The 20,103-nt window shown below is 43.5% G+C and overlaps 1 protein-coding gene across 1 annotated transcript; it reads left to right on the forward strand.

Annotated features, from left to right (window-relative positions):
* Positions 1-17,587: 17,587 nt before the first annotated feature.
* Positions 17,588-20,103, forward strand: Hsd17b10 (hydroxysteroid 17-beta dehydrogenase 10). Its single transcript, XM_038316639.2, has 6 exons — positions 17,588-17,694; positions 18,033-18,197; positions 19,031-19,195; positions 19,322-19,450; positions 19,529-19,637; positions 19,803-20,103. Exons 1-6 carry the CDS (start codon positions 17,668-17,670, stop codon positions 19,991-19,993), a joined length of 786 nt encoding a protein of 261 aa, XP_038172567.1. The 5' UTR covers positions 17,588-17,667; the 3' UTR covers positions 19,994-20,103.

Raw genomic sequence — 20,103 nt, forward strand, 5'->3', positions numbered from 1 at the left:
AGCAGCCATGTGGGTGCTGGAATCAAACCTGTGTCCTCTGGAAGAGCAGCCAGTGCTTTTAACAGTCAAGCGATATCTCCAACCCCTCATTCCCCAGCACTTTTAAATAAACTGATTAGAGATGCATTTAAGAAGAAGTTGAAGCCGGGCGGTGGTGGCACACGCCTTTAATCCCAGCACTCGGGAGGCAGAGGCAGGCGGATCTCTGTGAGTTCGAGACCAGCCTGGTCTACAAGAGCTAGTTCCAGGACAGGCTCCAAAGCCGCAGAGAAACCCTGTCTCGAAAAACAAAAAAAAAAAAAAAAAAAAAAAAAAAAAGTTGACATCAATTTATTTAACTTTGACTTTGGAAATTTCAGCACCATATATATACAGCCTTGTCTGTTATGTACCTTTATGTGACTTGCTCAGACCTTTGTAACTTGCTTTTCAACCTCCTCCTCCTCCTCCTCCTCCTCCTCCTCCTCCTCCTCCTCCTCCTTCTTTTCTTTGGTTTTTCGAGACTGGGTTTCTCTGTTTCTCTGTAGCTTTGGAGCCTTCAATCCTTCATTTTGGAAAAACATCCAGCCCCTTAGTCTTAATCAACAATTAACAAGCCCAGCTGTGATGCTGTAGACGCAGACACAGCTGGTCTTAGGAAGCTAGCAATTGTTTGACTTAGAGGACAGTATATGCACCACCACCTTAAGAAAAGAAAGCTGAGTACAAGCTACATAAAGGAAAGTATAATAAATTAATATTACCCGTATTTATACTGCTAAATGATGGAGCTTTGTAAATTTCCAAGTAAATCTTACAGAAAACATGAGATGGTAAAAAAAAAAAAATCTCTTGCTGTGCTTTGTACAGTCCAGAGAGTGGTGTGCCATGACTACTGTCAGAACACGGTCCAAGAATGGAGTGCTTGGGAGAAAGCTCCAAGAAACCAAGACAAGAGTCCTGTGGCCTCAGTTTCTTCAAAAACACAGACTCGTTTTTGGATTGTGTTTTTGTGCCCCTCCCCCGTGTAGCAGACAGGAGTGAGTTTACTTTAGATTATTCATTACAACTGGCTGTTGCTATTTGTTTATATGCTCTATGGAAAAACATGGTTTTGCCATGTGCATCTTGTCTACCACATGTGGCTCATCCTTGAGACTGGACACTTTACTCATGTGATTCTTTTTTTTTTTCCCCCTCTGTCTTTTTTCGAGACAGGGTTTGTCTGTAGCTTTGGAGCCGGTCCTGGAACTAGCTCTTGTAGACCAGTCTGGCCTTGAACTCACAGAGATCCGCTGGCCTCTGCCTCCCAAGTACTGGGATTAAAGGTGTGCGCCACCACCGCCTGGCTACTCATTTGATTCTTATCTCTCAGAGTATAAATTGTCTGCTCTTCTGAATAAAGTTGGCTATTACATGAGACTTTAGTTCACCTCATTTTTAGGCTCTGTTCTCCCAGGTTCACACTGCCAACTAAAGCAGTAAACTGCTATGCTTTGGGTTTTGAATGAGGGCTGGTAACATATAGAGAAAAGCAACAATATATAGTAAACATCATCAAATTGATGCTTACAACAACCAACACAACTCACTATTACATATAGTAAATGTAAAACTGTCCACAAAATGCTTCCAAGAGGGCTCAAGAAATGGCTCTGCAGTTAAGTGTATATTGCTCTTACAGAGGACCAAGATCCGTTTCCTTCCAGGACCCACATCAGAAGGTTCACAAATACCTGTCACCTTCAATTCCAGGGGATCAGATGCTCTTTCCTGTCCACCGTGGGAACCCATACATGGGCTAGTACACACATGAGCTAGATTTTTGAAACCTATTCCCCATGCTGGGATGCCTTGCCCAGCCTCGATGCAGGAGGAGGAGCTTGGGCTTGACTCAATTTAATATGCCATGCTTTGTTGACTCCCATGGGGGGGGGCTGCCCCTTTCTGATTGGAGGAGGAGAGGATGTGGGGGTTGGGAGAGTGGGGATAGGGAAGGTGGGTGGGGTGGGAGGGGGGAGAGGAGAGGGAACAGGAAGAGAGGAGGGAGGGGAAACTGTGGTTGGTATGTAAAATAATGAAAAAATTTCATTAAAAAATACACATAAATAAAAAAATGAATCTTAAAAAATGCTTCCATACTGGATGTGGTTGCACATGCCTCTAACTCTATAGCATGTGGGAGACAAAGAAGAGAAGACCATCGAAAGTTTGGGGCCATCCCACAGAGTGAATTCCAGCCTATCCAGGAATGTAATGTGAGGCCATGCCTCATAAAAACAAGAGCAAGCAAGCAAAGGAACAAGAAACAATTATTTTTAAAAACAATTTAATTGAGCCAACATATCTTATTACAGAAATGATTTGAAGCAGCTATCAGTTCCAAGATTTATCTGTTCCTGGCATTATATTCTGTAGCCAGCAGAGATAAACTAGGGCACGATGACAAGAATGCCTATTGGTTTCCTTTCACAGTGTTAATGCTGCAGGTCTGAGAGGCCGAGTGTAGAATTAGAGCACTTAGCTACCAGCTGTGGGAACTGGGCAGGCCAGAAACCCCAACAAACAAGCAGGCCCTTATGTTATACTGCCCCCCCCAGCTGCATAAAGCTTATATATTCCTGTAGGATTTGTTCCTTGTTTTTGGTGTGTGTGTGTGTGTGTGTGTGTGTGTGCGCGCGCGTGTGTGTGTTTGTGTGTTGATTTTTGTTTTGAGACAGGGTTTTTCTGTGTAGCAGTTCTGGCTGTCCTAGAACTCACTCTGTGAATCAGGCCGTTCTCAAACTCAGAAGTTAACCTGTCACTGTCTCCCAAGAGCAGGGATTAAAGGCTTGTACCACTACCGCCTCCTGTAGTAGTTTTTTCTTTTCTTTTCTTTCCTTTCCTTTCCTTTCCTTTCCTTTCCTTTCCTTTCCTTTCCTTTCCTTTCCTTTCCTTTCCTTTCCTTTCCTTCCTTCCTTCCTTCCTTCCTTTCTTTCTTTCTTTCTTTCTTTCTTTCTTTCTTTCTTTCTTTCTTTCTTTTTTTGAGGCAGGGTTTTACTTCAAAGCCTTGGCTGTCCTGAAACTCACTTTTGTAGCCCAGACTGGCCTCAGACTCACGGATGTCTGCCTGCCCCTCCCTCCTGAGTACTGGGATTAATGTGTGCATGATCATACATGGCATGTTCTATATTTATGTTTTGAATTATTAATTTATTTTGTGCGTGTGTGTGCATCTCTACTTGTCTGTATGTGTACCACATGTGTATATTGCCTACATAGGCTAGAAAATGGCACCGGATCCCCTGGAACTAGAGTTACACACAGCTGTGAGTCACCCAATGTGGGTCCTCGAAACTGAACCCATGTCCCCTGTAGGAGCCACAAATGCACTTAATCACTTAGCCATCTCTCTAGACCATATTTATGTTTTTAGTAGTAAGTTTTTAATTTTTAAAATTAGTATAATTGCCAGGTGGTGGTGGTGCACACCTTTAATCTCAGCACTTGGGAGGCAGAGACAGGTGGATCTCTGTAAATTCAAGGCCAGCCTGATCTACAGAGTGAGTTCCAGGACAGCCAGAGCTGTTACACAGAGAAAGCCTGTCTTGAAAAAAGAATGAAAACAAAAGTATGATTACATAATCCCCTCTTCCGTTTCCTCCCTCAGATCCTTTACATGCACCTCCTTGTTCTCTCCCAAATCCTAGACTCTTTTTCTTTCATTGTTGTTACATATACACAAATACATAAATTCAACCTGTTTAGTCTGTGTAAGGTTCCCGTATGTATATGATCTTAGGGCTGACCACTTGGTATAGTATATGCTATTGGGGGCTCATCCCTAGGAAAGATCATTTCTTTCATTTTTATCATTCACCAGATACCCACAGTTCTTTGTCTAGGGTTGGGGCCCCACAAGATTTCCCCGTTCTATGCCAGCCCATCCGTCCATTTGTAACATTGTTCTTCAAGGTCATGTTTAGGCTCATGAAGACCAGACTTCATGAGTTTAACCTCTTAGATATTTCTAGGAAACACAACCTTACAGCAAACTTCCCATTTCCCTGGCTCTTACAGTCTTTCTGGCCCCTCTCCCGCAATGATCCCTGAGCCTTAAGTACAGAAGTTGTGTTATAGACAGACGTATCAGTTGGGACTAGGAAGCACACAATGTTTTGTTCTTGTTTTCTGCATTTTGGTCAGTTGTGGTTTTCTAGAAAGTTTTCCCTCTGTTGCAAAGAGAAACTTCTTTGATGAGGGATGACAACTGCACTTATCTGTAGGTATAAGGATAAATATTTAGAATGTAGTTAGGAATTATGTTGGCTTTAATAAAATTGTAGTCATTGGTACACTTCCAACATACATGATTTTACTAGCCCTGGGTAGCTGGCTAAGATTCCAGTACCCTCTTGTTGAGTGGACCTTACTGCCAAGGTGTGAGCCACTGTTGTACCCTTGGGTTATTGTGCCATGCAATAGCAATTATAGTGTTTTGGGAGTCTCTTGGAGAATACTGACCAACAACTTGAAAGAGGGCTTCTCATTACTGGTGTTGGGGGTTTTGTTAGATCATCTATGGCTCTTGTGGGGAGCATTGCCAGCTCAGATGGGAAAACTATAATTCAACTATGTTAAGTATATGCATATACAGACTTCTATGTATCATATGTAATTATAGGTAGATAATAACATGGTGGCTTACAACTTTTTCAGACATTCTTATTTTACTTTGCTTCCTCCTTCTTCTCATTTATATTCCTTTCACCTCCCTAATTAAATCCCTCCCCCATTTTCCCACTTCTCCTTTCAAATCACTTAGACCCTGTTAGCCTTCTCTCTCTTGTACTCCTTCTGGGGTCTCTTTTACTCTCCTGGTTTCTGCAGTTACTTCAGGCTATGTGCTCACATCGAAGACTTGGAACTGAGAATGTCTGATGAGAGAGAGTGTGTGATGTTTGTCTTTCTGTGCCCGAATTACCTCATTCAATATGATCTTTTCTAGTTCCATCCAATTACTTGCAAAATTCGTGATTTCATTTTTCTTCACAGCCGAATAGCATTCCATAATGTATATGCAGCACATTGTCATTACCCATTCATCTGTTGGAGGACATTTGGGTTGTTTCCATTTCCTGGCTATTGTGAACAGAGGAACAATGACCAAGCCTGAGCAAGTGTCTGTGGAGTAGGATGTTGAGTCCTTTGGACATATGTAGATAGTATAGCTGCACCATAAGGTAGATCTATTTCTAGTTTTTATTTTTTTTGAGGAATCGCCACATTAATTTCCATAATGGCTGCACCAGTTTTTAATGCCACCCACAGTGACTGTAAGTTCCCTTTTCCCTACGTTCTCATCACCATTTTGTTCCATTGATCTTTGCAGTTCTGATTGGGTTAAGAAGAAAGTTGTTTTGATTTGCATTTCTCTAATTGTTAGGGAACATGAACATTTTTTTGAGATATTTCTCAGGCATTTTAATTTCATCTTTTAAGAATTCTCTGTTCAGATTCCAAGCCCATTTTTTAAATGGGTCATTTAGCTCTTTGTTTTGCTTTTCATGTGATATATTCTGATCATGGTTTCCCCTCCCTCATCTCTTCCCAGATCCTCCCCAACTCCCCATGCATCCAACCCTGTGCATTTTTTCTCGCTCTTTTTTTTTTTTTAAAAAAAGTCTTAGGGTTTCTGTTGCTGCAACAAAACACCATGAACAAAAACCAAATTGGGGAAGAAAGGGTTTATTTCTGCTTACCCTTTCAATCGTAGTTCATCACCAAAGAAAGTCAGGTTAGGAACTCAAAGAGGGTAGGAACCTGGAGGCAGGAGTTGATGCAGAGGCCACGGAGGAGTTCTGCTTACTGGCTCGCTTCCCCTGGCTTGCTCAGGCTACTTTCTTATAGAAGGAAGGACCACCAGCCCAGAGGTGGTACCACCTACAATGGGCAGGGCCCACCCTATCAGTCCCTGATTAAGAAAATGCCATACAGCCAGATCTTATGGAGGCATTTTCTCAATTGAGTGTGGAAGCCCAAAAATACGTGCCTATTCCACCTTGTCTGAAGGTCAGAGAGTTTGACCTTATTTTGCTCTCTTGCGGTTGTTGACAAGTCAACTTTGTCTACCTGGAAGGAAACCTCAGTTCAAAGGACGAATCTATTTCAGATGTCAAGAGGCAGATAGGGATAGTGAGGGCTACATTCCAGGCACTAGGAAAGGTTTGGTCAGTAAGAGACATAATGACAACAAAATTAGAAGTCTATGAGACACTTGTCTTGAGCTGCCTTCTTTACAACTCTGAAACCTGGACAATGAAACAATCCTCAGAGCAGCGGCCAAATGTGTTTGCAATGGCGTGTCTCAGGAGGATTCTAGGTGTTGCACAAAGAGCTAGGCTGCACAACGATGACATAAGAAAATCTTCATCTACAGAAGGAAGTAAGCGACAGGATACGGCAATGGTGCTTAAGATACTTTGACCATGTTATGAGAATGAGTGACAGCAGATACCCGAGGATAGCACTGCTTGGAGGAGTGCAATGGATAAGGTGAAGATGAAGGCCCAAAAAAACGCTCCATAGACAGTGTAAAGGAAGACTGTGGAGCATGGGTATGACAATAACACAAGCATCTAGGACTGCCCAGGACAGGAACAACTGGAGAACTGTTATAAATGGGCTGCCCATGCATGCTTCTGATGATGAGGTTGTTGACAAGTATGGCTACACACCCTGACCTAAAGTTCAGTTTCTTGGTGTTTTGGACATTGGGGTGGCATATAGAGATAGATCCATTCCACCCTGACCAAAGGTCAGAGGATTCAAGTCTATTTCTCCTTCTTTAGAAATAGGAGGTTTGACTTAGGGAGTGGCTGTCTGCAGGATACTCGATCCAGGCTGTTTTCACTGCCTCTGCCCCAAGCTTCAAATACTTTTCTCCTGATATAATGGCTTGAGGTCTCAAAATAGTGAAGCAAGCAGTCCTTGCTATATGGATTTTGGTGGCATTTTGAAGTTACTTTCTTATTGCTGAGTGGTTCCTGAGAGGCGTTTGTTAAGCTCCCAATCCATAAGGTAAAAATCTAGCCACACAGATGCTGTTGCTTTTACTCTTTACTCTTTAGGGCTCTTTGGTTCTTTTGCTTTTGAGGGGGGGGGGCACAACCCAACTCCTGGGGGAATCAGACACGGAGGCTTATTCTTATAAATGCCTGGTCTAAGCTTGGCTTGTTTCTAGTCACCTTTTCTAACTTAAATTATCCCATGTACCTTTTGCCTCTGGGCTTTCTCTCACTTCTGTATAGCTTATTCCGCATCTGGCTGGGTGGCCGAGTGGCTGGTGCCTGACATCCTCCTCTCCTTGTTCTCTCTTGCTGCTTCTCTCATCCTAGAGTTCTCCTCCTTATTAATACTCTTTGCCTGTCAGCTCCGCTTGTCCTTTCTCCTGCCTGGGCCATTCAGCTGTTTATTCGACCATCAGGTGTTTTAGACAACGAATCACAGGTTCACAAAGTTAAACAAATGCAGCATAAACAGAAGTAACCCATCTTTATATGGTTAACAAATGTTCAGAGCATAAACAAACGTGGCACACCTTAAAAATATTCTACAACACACAGATATATAAAGTAAAGCCTCGTAGGATATATTTACTGTAAATAGTTGTAGTTGAAAATCTCAGGCAATGTTTGGGGAAAGGAATGACGGTCTATCCAAGGTCACATACATTCAGGCCTTAAGCCTGGACCATTGCTATTTTAACATAAACTATTTATGAAAGGAATATCAACTCTATGTTGACAGCCTTTTGTAGTCAATGTTATTGACTGTGCTGGAATTCTTGCTTCTCCACTGGTAAGAGGCTTTAATCAGATTCTGGAATGGCAGGCTCCTTTCTCTCCTATGTCCCCATAATTTTTCATTCTTTTAAATATTATTTTTACCTTATGTATATGTATATGTATGAGTGTTTGTGCCACATGTGTAGGTGCCAAAGGAAACCAGAAAAAGGCTTCAGATCTCCATGATCTGGAGTTATAGGTAGTTATGAACTGTCTGATGTGGGTGCTTGGATCCAAACGCAGGTCCGTTAGCAGAGTAGCCGCAAGTGCTCTTAAATATTGAACCATCTCTCTAGCCTCCAATTGCCCGACTTTCTCTCTTGTCTTAGCTAGACTTTCCAATAGTGACTTTATTTATTTGTACTACCTATCTTATATGGTTATGGTCAGAGTTAATGCATTCACTACAGAACTTCACATGCGGCATATGAGTCAAATAGTACGACTGGGGCTTAAAATCTTAGTTCGTTATGATGGGGCACAGAGATAGGGGTATTGCATAGCCTATATTGTAAGTACACATTTGTACTTCATTCTGTAAGAGGGATTCTACACACACACACACACACACACACACACACACACACACACACACTGCTAATGGTTAGTTTGGGCTAGTTTTCAATCTAGATGTCATGTAAACAACTGGCTGGGGAGGAATGCAAGACTCAGAGGCCATCTATGGCCACGCCATCCTGAACACACCTGGTGTCATCTGCTCTTAGAATCTCAGCAGGGCCAGGTCTGATTATTAGTACTTGCATGATAAGACTAATTTTTTAAAGAAAGAAAGAAAGAAAGAAAGAAAGAAAGAAAGAGAAAGAGAGAGAGAAAGGAAATAAGGAAAGAAGGAAAAGAAAGGAAAGAAGGAAGGAAGGAAGGAAGGAAGGAAGAAAGAACCCCCATCGTCAAAGGAGACACCAACTCCTTAAAGTTGTTATCTGCCTTCCATCTACATGCCTACCCTCACGCACATGTGCAGGCTGTGCACACACATATAAATAAATGCATTTTTATAAATAATAGAATCTGTGTACAATAAAAGAACTTATAGAGGCATCACAATCCCTGACTTCAAACTCTACTACAGAGCTACAGTACTGAAAACAGACAAGAGGACCAATGGAACAGAATAGAAGACCCGGGTATCAATCCACACATTTTTGAATACCTGATCTTTGATAAAGAAGCAAAAAATATCAAATGGAAAAAAGAAAGCATATTTAACAAGTGGTGCTGGCATAACTGGATATCAACATGTAGAAGAATGATAACAGACCCATATCTATCACCATGCACAAAACTCAAGTCCAAATGGATCAAAGACCTCAACATAAAGCCAGCCACACTGGAAGAGAAAGTGGGAAGTACACTTGAACGCATTGGCACAGGAGACCACTTCCTAAATATAATTCCAGCAGCACAGACACTGAGAGAAACAATTAATAAATGGGACCTCCTGAAACTGAAAAGCTTCTGTAAAGCAAAGGACATGGTCAACAAGACAAAACGACAACCTACAGAATGGGAATAGATCTTCACCAACCCCACATCAGACAGAGGTCTGATCTCCAAAATATACAAAGAACTCAAAAAATTTGGACACCAAAAGATCATATAATCCAATAAAAAAATGGAGTACAGACCTAAACAGAGAACTCTCAACAGAGGAATCTAAAATGGCTGAAAGACACTTAAGGAAATGTTCAACATCCTTAGTCATCAGAGAAATGCAAATCAAAACAACTCTGAGATTCCATCTTACACCTGTAAGAATGGCCAAGATCAAAAACACTGATGACAACTTATGCTGGAGAGGTTGTGGGGAAAGGGAACACTTCTGCATTGCTGGTGGGAATGCAAGCTGGTACAACCCCTTTGGATGTCAGTGTGGCGATTTCTTAGAAAATTAGGGAACAACCTTCCTCAAGAGCCAGTAATACCACTTTTGGGTATATATCTAAAGGATTCTCAATCGTGCCACAAGGACATGTGCTCAACTATGTTCATAGCAGCTTTGTTTGCCCCTCAATCGAAGAGTGGATAAGAAAGATGTGGTACATTTACACAATTGAGTACTACACAGAAAAAGCAAAGCAAAGCAAAACAAACAAAAAAAACCGATAGCTTGAATTTTGCAGGAAAATGGATGGAGCTAGAAAACATTATTTTGAGTGAGGTATCCCAGACACATAAAGACAATTATCATATGTACTCACTCATAGGTGGTTTTTAAAGAAAAAAAAGAAAAGCAAAGAAAACCACCCTACAAACCACAATCCCAGAGAACTTAGACAACAATGCAGACACTAAGAGAGATTTACATAGATGGAATCAACATGGGAAGTAGAAAAAGACAAGATCTCCTGAGTAAATTGGGAGCATGGAGACCTTGGGGGAGGATTGAAGGTGGGAGGGGAGAGACAGGGAGGGGAGCAGAGAAAAATGTAGAGCTCAATAAATATCAATAGAAATAATAATAAAGAGGGAAAAAATAAAGAATAGGATCTGAGTTATATTTTACACTCTGTGGTGCCCTGACATTCTAAACTGTCTAGAAAGCCATAAAATCAGCATTTAGCTGTGGCTTCCTAGTGAAAAAAAAAAGCCAGAGGTATAGCATTGTTCCCTCCCTAAATTCACCCAAAGGTGCCTGTCAATCACTTGGGCAGGAAAACCCTCCTCAGGAAAGCTGTCTGTTCTAAAGACATTATAAGCAATATTAAGTCCACCTAAAAATGTAAGTCAGTACCATGTATCTCTGGAAGTCTTCCCGCCCCTTGAGAATGTGTCTTCCTCTGCAATGGTCTGTTTGACCATTATCCAGTCTCATATTTGAGACTGCCACGCCTTACGTTGTAATAAATTCTACCTACTTGCAGGATTCCCACTTCTGAGTGTTGTCCAAATCACAAGAACAGGGATTTCAGGGGCAGCTGAGACTCCTCCCAGGCAGACTCATCTTCCCCAATGGTCATTTATTATGTATGTTCTGAGGCTTTCCTAATTCTACCCTAGGCTGGAACCAAGTGGAAGATCCTCCCTATTTGGGGCTGTGTGAGACACTACATCCCCTGAGCTGGAGAACTAGGAGGCCCAGAAGGCCAAGGCCCCGTGTATACCTCTGACCACGAGCAGGTGGTATATTCCACTTTGTCTCACCTCTGTTAGCAGGAGGTCTGGGGAGGAGTTCGACGGGAAGAATAGCTTTGCATTGAGTGCCATAGCCTCCCTTTCCCTCCCCCCCCCCCAGCTTCCACCTCCTGTTTGAGGCATCTGTCACTCCTTACACTGGTGCCAGGTGCTTTCTCCTGTCTTGACTTTCTTCCTACCTGTTTCCCCTGCTTTTCTCTGGGCTCTTCATATCTCTCTTTCTCCTCCTCCCCCCACCTCTCCCTTACTGTTTTCCTTATGTCCAGGATACGGTTGTCACCCTCCCACTCCTTGTTGCTCTAAAAAACCAAAACAGAGAATAAAATAAAATAAAAACCCAGCTGGTCCTATAACAGCCTCACTAAGTGCATACGCAGATGACTCTCAGCCTTCCAGACTGCCTACCTGGATGGATATGGAAGCAGGAAGGGGCTCTTCCATGGTCAGGAAGGGAAGGTGGATTATAGGAAGAATTTCTGCTGCATAGTGATTGGGCTGTTTACTGAGTCCACCAGAAGATGTAGGCTCATCGCAGTATCCCTCATATCCATCTATTCACCGAGCAAACAATGCCATTCTCTTATGCATTGAGCCACGTGGTATCGTTTAATACGGATACACAGGTCAAACTAGCTCTCCAGCCCTTTGGGAGGGTAGGTGCTGGCTCACTGGCAGGCATATGGAGCTGTAGGTGCCTGAGGAATATCTCAGTATCCCGGCAGTCACTTGTGGGGTAGAACTCTTAGAGTTGACAATAAAAAATGCAAGGTACACACAGATTTGCACCATATGCTTATCTGGTGATGCTACAGAAGGAGAAGTGGGTTAAGTTCTAGCATAGCCTGGAAAAAAAGGGAAAGGAAGGCTAAATGGTAGGAAAGAGCAAGGCAGTGCAGCCTTGACTGAGGGTTAAATGTATTACATCGTCTCTTGGAACTGTCCTTGCTCTCTGTGCCAAGCACCATATTGCCTGGAGAAATAGAGAAGTAGACAATACTCAAATAGATGCCTTGACTTTTCTGTTTTTCTGCTTCTGTAAACATGTTTGCTTTTTTAAAAAATCAAATAGCCGGGCGGCGGTGGCGCACACCTTTAATCCCAGCACTCGGGAGGCAGAGGCAGGCGGATCTCTGTGAGTTCGAGACCAGCCTGGTCTACAAGAGCTAGCTCCAGGACAGGCTCTAAAGCTGCAGAGAAACCCTGTCTCGAAAAACCAAAATAAATAAATAAATAAATTAATTAATTAATTAAAATAAAAAATCAAATAAAGGGACTGGACAGATGGCCCAACGATTAAGAGCACTGGTTGCTCTCCTAGAGGATCCAGGTTTGATTCCTAGCACCCATGGTGGCTCAGAACCATCTGTAACTCCATTCTTAGGAGATACAACACCCTCTTCTGACCTTTGTGGGCACTGCATGCACATGTGGTGTATAGGCATACATGCAGGCAGAACACCTTACATATAAAATAAAAATTAAGTTTAATTTAAAAAAAGGAAAACTGGAAAAAATAAAATTTCTGCTAGAGATCTGTAACAACACAGACTAAGAGTTAAAGCCCACTAATCAGAAAAAAAAAAATACCAAAAAGTAATGCTGTGTTGCCAATAAAGAGTTTATGAGGCCAGGTGGTGGTGGTGCATGCCTTGAATCCCATCTCTTGGGAGACAGATGCAGAAGGATCTCTCTAAGTTTTAGGGTAGCCTGGTCCAAAGTGAGTTCCAGGACAGCCAGGGTTGTTACACAGAGAAATCTTGTCTTGAAAAAACAAAAATAAAAACAACAAAACCAAAAACCAAAAACAAACAAACAAGCAAAAACAAAGCAAAAAAACAGCTAGGTGGTGGTGGCGCATGCCTTTAATCCCAGTTTTCAGGAGGCAGATGTAGGTGGATCTCTGTGAGTTTGAGGCTAGCCTGGTCTACAAAATGAGTTCCAGGACAGACAGACAGGGCTGTTATACAGAAAAATCCTGTCTCGAAAAACCAAAAAGAAACAACAAACAAACAAACAAAAACAAAAAACAACCAATAACAACAAAATTGAATGAGACAAAGGACTGGAGTCCTATTATTTGAAGCACTAACTCAAATTCTATTATTGCCCAATAGCTTGAGTTCTCGCTCTTTCCAAGTACAGTTTGGTGATCTTCTGTAACAGTCATACCACTGCAGGGAGTTAGTTATAAAGTTGTGCATTATTACCAAAAAGTGTAGTGTCTTACTGGCTGAAGCTAGACAGTCCACATCCATCAGATGATGGAGAACCTTAAAAGCGAGGGGGAGACTCCAGGTTAGCCAGGGATGCGTGGTTGTGAACCTGTCTCAAAAAGGAAACTAGATCTATTCGGAGCTTACCAAGCCCAGCTGGACTGGGACTGAAAAAGCACGGGATAAAACCGGACTCCCTGAACATGGCGGACAATGAGGGCTGCTGAGAAGCCAAGGACAATGACACTGGATTTGGATCCTACTACACATACTGGCTTTGGGGGGGCCTGGCCTGTTTGGATGCTCACCTTCTTGGACCTGGATGGAGTGGGGAGGAACTTGGACTTCCCACAGGGTAGGGAACCCTTACTGCTCTCTGGATAGGAGAGGGAGGGGAAGTGGAGGGGGAAGGGGGATAAATGGGAGGCAGGGAGGAGGCAGAAATTTTTAATAAAATAAAATAAAACAAAACAAAATAAAGAAAAAAAAGGAAACTAGAGGGGATCGCCAAAGGTATTTAAAAATTGGATTTTAGGAAGAGGCTTTTGTTGGCTTGTTTCCTTAAGCATCTTTTAAAAAGGGACAACAGTGGTATCTGACCAGTTGAAATAGGATGGGCAAGAACTTTGGGTGATGGTTATAAGAGAACAGGAGAAAGGAAGTGCCAAATCCAAGCTGCATTTGGGGATTGGGAAGTATCACAATGGCAGAGCACTTGGCTAGCATGCAAGATGCCACAGCATATAAAGGACTATTGGAACACTTCTCTGAAGAATAACAGTAATAAACTCTACATACCTCTTGCTAGATGCCCAGAGCTGCTTGAAGTCTTGTTTTCTTACACAGGTTTTTTTTTTTTTGCTTTTTGTTTATCTTGGACATGGCTCATGTACTCAGGCTGGCCTCAAGCCCATCATGTAGCCAAGGATGGCCTTTAACTCCCGCTCCTCCCCCCTTAGATTCCCTAGTAGCTAGGATTACAGTTGTGTAGCATTGCTTTTAGCTATAAGTACTTTCTTGTGTTCAGTTATGGAATATTCCAACAACAGCCTTCTGTGGTATTTATTAATAGGCAACAAACCTCCCATGTTTATTTATTTATATATTGGTTAGGGTTGACAAAATTAATCCATTTTATTTTAGTAACTCTCCCATTGGCTTCACAGATGGCAGGCTATGTTCTTGGCACTGGCTCACCAATGGGTAAACGAGCAGGAGATCCTGAGACTTACCCTCCAGAAGGAGATTATACAAATTCTACAAACAAGGCCCAGTTGGATCAGAGTACAATTTAGCACAAGCTTTTGGGAACAGTTTTGCCATGCCCAAAGTTCTGAATATTAGTTGGTTTCCATATTTGGAGCCCAAACTTATTAGGTGAAAAAAAAACCTGACCCAAAGCATTATCAGACTATTTCTTCTTTCATACCGTGTAGAATTACAAACTTTTAATTTTAGAGGGATTTAAAATTTTTGTTTGTTCCTTTTGTTTTTTTTTTGTTTGTTTGTCTTTCAAGACAGGTTTCTCTGTAGCTTTGGCTGTCCTGGAACTGGCTCTGTAGACCAGGCTGGCCTTGAACTCACAGAGATCCGCCCGCCTCTTCCTCCTGAGTGCTGTATTAAATGTGTGCACCACCACCACCACCCAGCTTTTTTTAATGTTTTAATGTTTAACTACCATGTCCTAGGCCTTTCTTAGAAGCTATGTAGTATAGAATATATGCCGTATAGTTAGATCATGGCCGGATGGTGGCCCACGCCTTTAATCCCAGCACTCGGGAAGAAGAGGTAGGCCAATCTCTGTGAATTTGAAGCCAGCCTGTTCTACAGAGTGAGTGAGAACAGTCAAAGCTACAAAAAGAAACCCTGTCTCAAAAAAAAAAAACCCAACAAAAAAGAGGGATCATATAGAATTTGCTTTCTCTCAGGGCTTAGTAATGCCCTTCTGAAATCCCACCACTTGGGAAGTAGAGGTGTGAGGTCAGTAGTTCAGTGCCATTCTCAGCTACTTAGTGATTTTGGCACTAGCTTAGGCTACACAGTTGCAAATTTAAAGAGAGGGAGAGAGAGAGAGAGAGAGAGAGAGAGAGAGAGAGAGAGAGAGAGAGAGAGAGAGAGAGAGAGAGAGAGAGAGAGAAGAGGTCAGTGTTGGAGAGATGGCTCAGGCTAAGAGTACTTACTGCTCTTACAGAGTACCTAGGTTTGGATCCTAGCACTTACATGGTGGCTCAGAGCATTTGTGCCTCCAGTTGCAAGGGATATGATGCCTTCTTCTGCCTTTGAGTGCCCCCAGTAAATGCGGTGCATATAAACTCATGCAAACAACCACAAGTACATGTACTAATTAATTGACTAACCAATTCACTTTTAAAGCTGGGTATGGTGACTCACACTTCTAGTCTTAGTACTCAGCAGTCTGAAGTGGGAGGACTGAGGAAGATTACTGCAAATTTTAGGTCAGCCTGGTCTATGTAGTGAGTTGCAGGATAGTCTGAACTACAGAGTGAGAGACCCTGTCTCAAAAACAAATCAGCACCTTCCGATCTAAAGGAACTAGGTGGATCTCTAAATGCTATGCAGAGAATTCAAATATGCAGTACTACAGTGGCAATATGGTTATGGCTGGAGTGGCCTGAAAGGAACCACCCTCCCACCTTGGGAAGGACTATTTTTAGTTTAATTCTGTATGAAAAAAGCAGCTACACAGGAATAGGCAATGCAAAATGAGCACAAAAGAGCCCACTGTAACTGAAGAGAGTGCAACAGGCCCATGCTCCCCACGCTAAACTTTGTTTCTTTTAAATGCAGTCCCAGCAGCAGAACTGCCTCTTTTTTTTTTTTTTTTTTTTTTTTTTTTTTTTTTTTTTTTTTTTTTGAGACAGGGACTCACCATGTAGTCTACTCATGGCTAGCTTGATATTGGCTGTGAGACCAACACAGCCTCAAATTTGTTACATCCATCCTGCTAGGGTCACAGTTGATGGGAGCACTTCCCAAAAACATTTAGATAGTCAGTCTGGGAATGGTGAACCGGTAGGTAAAGATACTGTCACCAGGCTTGATGATCTGTGTTTGATTCCCAGAATCCACGTGATGGAAGGAGAGAACCAACTCCTACGGTTGTTCTTTGACTCCCCCGCCACACACACAAGAATTAAAAATAAAGATTGTGAGTCAGATGCTAAATCCTTTGATAAAAATAGTGAAAATCAATATAGGTATACTGGCTGTCAACAACCGGGCGTCTTTGAGGGAAGTCTATACTTAACATTGAATAAACAGAATGCAGTTACAGGCAGGAAGTGTAGGCTGAGATTTGTGGGCCTGAAAATTTTGGGTTAAGGAAAAATATAGATGGAAGACAGATTAGATGTCCATCCTAAAGATCTCTGTGGATGACAGGCGGATCTCTGTGAGTTCGAGGCCAATCTGGTCTACAGAGCGAGTTCCAGGACAGGCTCCAAAAAACTACAAAGAAACCCTGTCTTGAAAAACAAAAACAAAACAAAACAAAACAAAAGATTCTAATTGAGATATTAATGAAAAGTCTCTTCTAGAATGACCAGAGCCTTGAGTTTTTAACAACAGTCTCTGGATGAGGACCAATCTGCAGTGTGCTCTCTGGGCATCAAAGCCAGGAACAAAGGTCTCCTCTGTGACTTTGCTCTCAGCAGCACCTGTTTGGTAATGCCTGGCTCCTATCCCTGGCTCCTAATGACCTCTACATCCACTGGCACAAAAAGCGTGATCCTATTTGGCCTCCTTCTATCAGGGCCTCAACATATTTCTCTGCTGCTGCTTCTCTGTATCTCAGAATCGTCCTCTTCCTTTCTTTACACTCCTCGGCTGAGTATTCTAGAATCTGTAGTTGGGCTGTTTGTAGCTCCGCGGTAGAATACTTGTCCTACAGGTACAGGTACACGGACTTGGGATTTGGTTCTATCACTGAAAATTAAAAAAAAAAAAAAAAAGGCTGGTTCTCTGTCCCTTTCGTTGTCCTGTAACTTTGTCTTTCTCCAAACAAACTGTGTCCTCCTGGGAAGTATGGACCTGTTATTATTCCTCTGTGTGTCTGTGTCTGCAGGACCTGGTAGAACCTGGCAAATAGGAATTGGTTTCGCTTACACTTGAAAACTTTATTGAGAAAGGGACTCAGTCTCTGTCTTCGTCCTGTCTTCCTCTGGTGGAGCTGGCTGCATGTCAAATGGACAGCTAGAGAGCGGGGTAAAGCAGTGCTGTGATACTATGCAGGTGCCACCAGATTCTTTCTACAAACGAAACCGGGCCACGACTTTTCCCTTTCCGGGGTCCGGGCGCAGCATGCCACGTTCCCCCTCCCCCACCCCCAACCCCCGGCCCCAGCCCCCACCTCCCTCCCCCCCCAACGTGCGGGGCGGCAGCTCCCCGCCCCAGTAGGCGGCTCTGTGCGGGCCAATCAGCGAGCGCATGTGCAAAGGAGCCTAAAAGCCCTCCTCCGGTGGCGAGACCGGTGCAAGATGGCTGCGGCGTGTCGGAGCGTGAAGGTAGACTGCCCTGTGCCTCTAATGTTTTGTTTTTCACGCAGGTTAGGACTGCGCTGTCAGGAGCTAGAGAGGAGAGATCGGGAGTAAAGGATCCTGCTGATCCGGGCCTAGTTTTGTGGCGGTTGGGCTCAGTAGGTTTAACTGCATGTGTGTGAGGGGTTACAGAGACTCACGCCTGGGTGAGACACGCCCCCCACCTCCCCCTCCCCTTGGTCCCAGCCGGGGGAGAGAAAGCACATTGGGGTCACTGACGTCCCCGAGTCTTCGGGGATTTGTAGAACTGGCAAGTGAAAGGGTGTGGGGTGCTTTGGACAGTAGCAGTTCACCTCTCTTCATAGGGCCTGGTCGCTGTAATAACTGGAGGAGCCTCGGGCCTTGGCCTGGCTACGGCCAAAAGACTGGTGGGACAAGGGGCCACAGCTGTGCTTCTGGACCTACCTAACTCGGGGGGTGAGGCCCAAGCCAAGAAGTTGGGAGAGAGCTGCGTGTTTGCCCCAGCCAACGTGAGTTACGACTCTCCCAGAGTGTGCAAAGGAAACTTGGAGAGGGGTTCTCCCATAAGAGTGGTGTCTAGGGTCCGTCAGATGGCTTAGCCAGTAAAAGCACTTGCTGCTATCCATAACAACCTGAGTTTGGTCTCCAGGACCCACATGGTATAAGGAAAGAACCGACTCTGACCTCCACACATGTGCCCTGGCACAAACATACAAATAAATCTAAGGGTGGTGAATTCATTCAGCTCCCTTTATCTTTTGACCTGAGTCCTTGAGCACATGAGAGCACCTGCAATAAGAACCCAGGGCTCAGCATGATGGGAATGAGGACTGGACACACCAGAGTTTCCTGGAGGAGATGTGAATAGTTGGAAATGCCTATCTTGCCCAGTGAGTTTGTATGTACAGAGTTGAACAACTTGAACTCAGCAGAAATGGATTTTTAAAAAAGCTGGTTCATGTTCCTGTAATTCTCAGCGGGGTTGTATTGGAATATACCTCAGTGGTTGAGTTCTTGCCTAGCATGTGGGAGACTCCTCAGTTTGTCAATACTGCAAAAGAGAAACAGCAAAAACAAGGTTGTATAGTGCCCTAATCCATAGTAGCTGAGAATTACCAGGGGCATATGAATCCAAAGAGAGTACAGATTTAAAAACTGTTTTGCAATGCTTTTCTATAGTACCTACCATGTTCCACTTTGGTCCGCCACAACTCTCTCTTGGCCTTCCTCTTGCTCTCACAATTCTATTCCCATCCAAGGACTGGGCTTGCCCTCCGCTCTAGGTTTAGTGGTGTGTGTATGTCAAGAAATAAATTCCTTTCCTTCACTTCACCCTTTCAAGGTGACCTCTGAGAAGGACGTACAAGCAGCTTTGACTCTAGCGAAAGAAAAGTTTGGTCGCATAGATGTGGCTGTCAACTGTGCAGGAATTGCAGTGGCCATTAAGACATACAACCAAAAGAAGAACCAGGTCCATACCTTGGAGGACTTCCAGCGGGTTCTCAATGTAAGGCCTTGGCAGATCTCCAGGGGTAGGAATAAGAAATGTCTGGTTGTGGGCATTCAGCTTTTTAAGCAAACAGAAGGCAGCCTCTGCCTTAGATCCTACATCATGGTTCTCTCCACCCTCCAGGTGAATCTCTTAGGCACTTTCAATGTGATCCGCCTGGTTGCTGGGGAGATGGGCCAGAATGAACCAGACCAGGGAGGCCAACGTGGAGTTATCATTAATACTGCCAGTGTGGCTGCCTTTGAAGGCCAGGTATGTGGACAGGGGCAAAGTTCTTATCTGAATGACTTGTGGGGGTTCTCCCACTTAGGATCTCCACTCTTTTTCCAGGTTGGACAAGCTGCATACTCTGCATCCAAAGGGGGCATAGTAGGCATGACACTGCCCATTGCTCGGGATCTGGCTCCCATAGGCATCCGTGTGATGACTATTGCTCCAGGTAGACCTTTCTTTCTTTTTTGCCATACCTAGAATTGGGTGGGATCTATAGGCAGATGAGGGAAGGTACCTACTACCTAAATATCAGCAACTTAGCACTAATGTGAGGAAGAACCAAGTAACTCTGAAAACAAGAATAAACTTTGGATTCTGATCTCTTGTCTAGGTTTGTTTGCCACCCCACTGCTCACCACCCTTCCAGAGAAAGTGCGCAACTTCTTGGCCAGTCAGGTGCCCTTTCCCAATCGACTAGGTGACCCTGATGAATACGCTCAGATGGTACAAACCATAATCGAGAACCCATTCTTGAATGGAGAGGTCATCCGATTGGATGGGGCCATTCGAATGCAGCCTTAAAGGGTGAAGACAGGAAAAACACCAGCTTCTTTTCAGCGTGAAGGAAACCTAACAGCCATTTTGTAACTCTGCTCCAGTCACCCTCTGTGCCTAATAAATTCTCAAATTTA

This window comes from Arvicola amphibius, chromosome X, assembly GCF_903992535.2.
Source record: "Arvicola amphibius chromosome X, mArvAmp1.2, whole genome shotgun sequence".
Taxonomy (NCBI): Eukaryota; Metazoa; Chordata; class Mammalia; order Rodentia; family Cricetidae; genus Arvicola; species Arvicola amphibius.

Excerpts from the sequence above, each read along its gene's own strand:
- Hsd17b10 (XM_038316639.2), top strand. The coding sequence starts at position 17,668 with ATGGCTGCGGCGTGTCGGAGCGTGAAG. Across the intron at positions 19,196-19,321 it reads ACTTCCAGCGGGTTCTCAAT|GTGAATCTCTTAGGCACTTT; the intron begins GTAAGGCCTTGG and ends TCCACCCTCCAG. Across the intron at positions 19,638-19,802 it reads TGTGATGACTATTGCTCCAG|GTTTGTTTGCCACCCCACTG; the intron begins GTAGACCTTTCT and ends TCTCTTGTCTAG.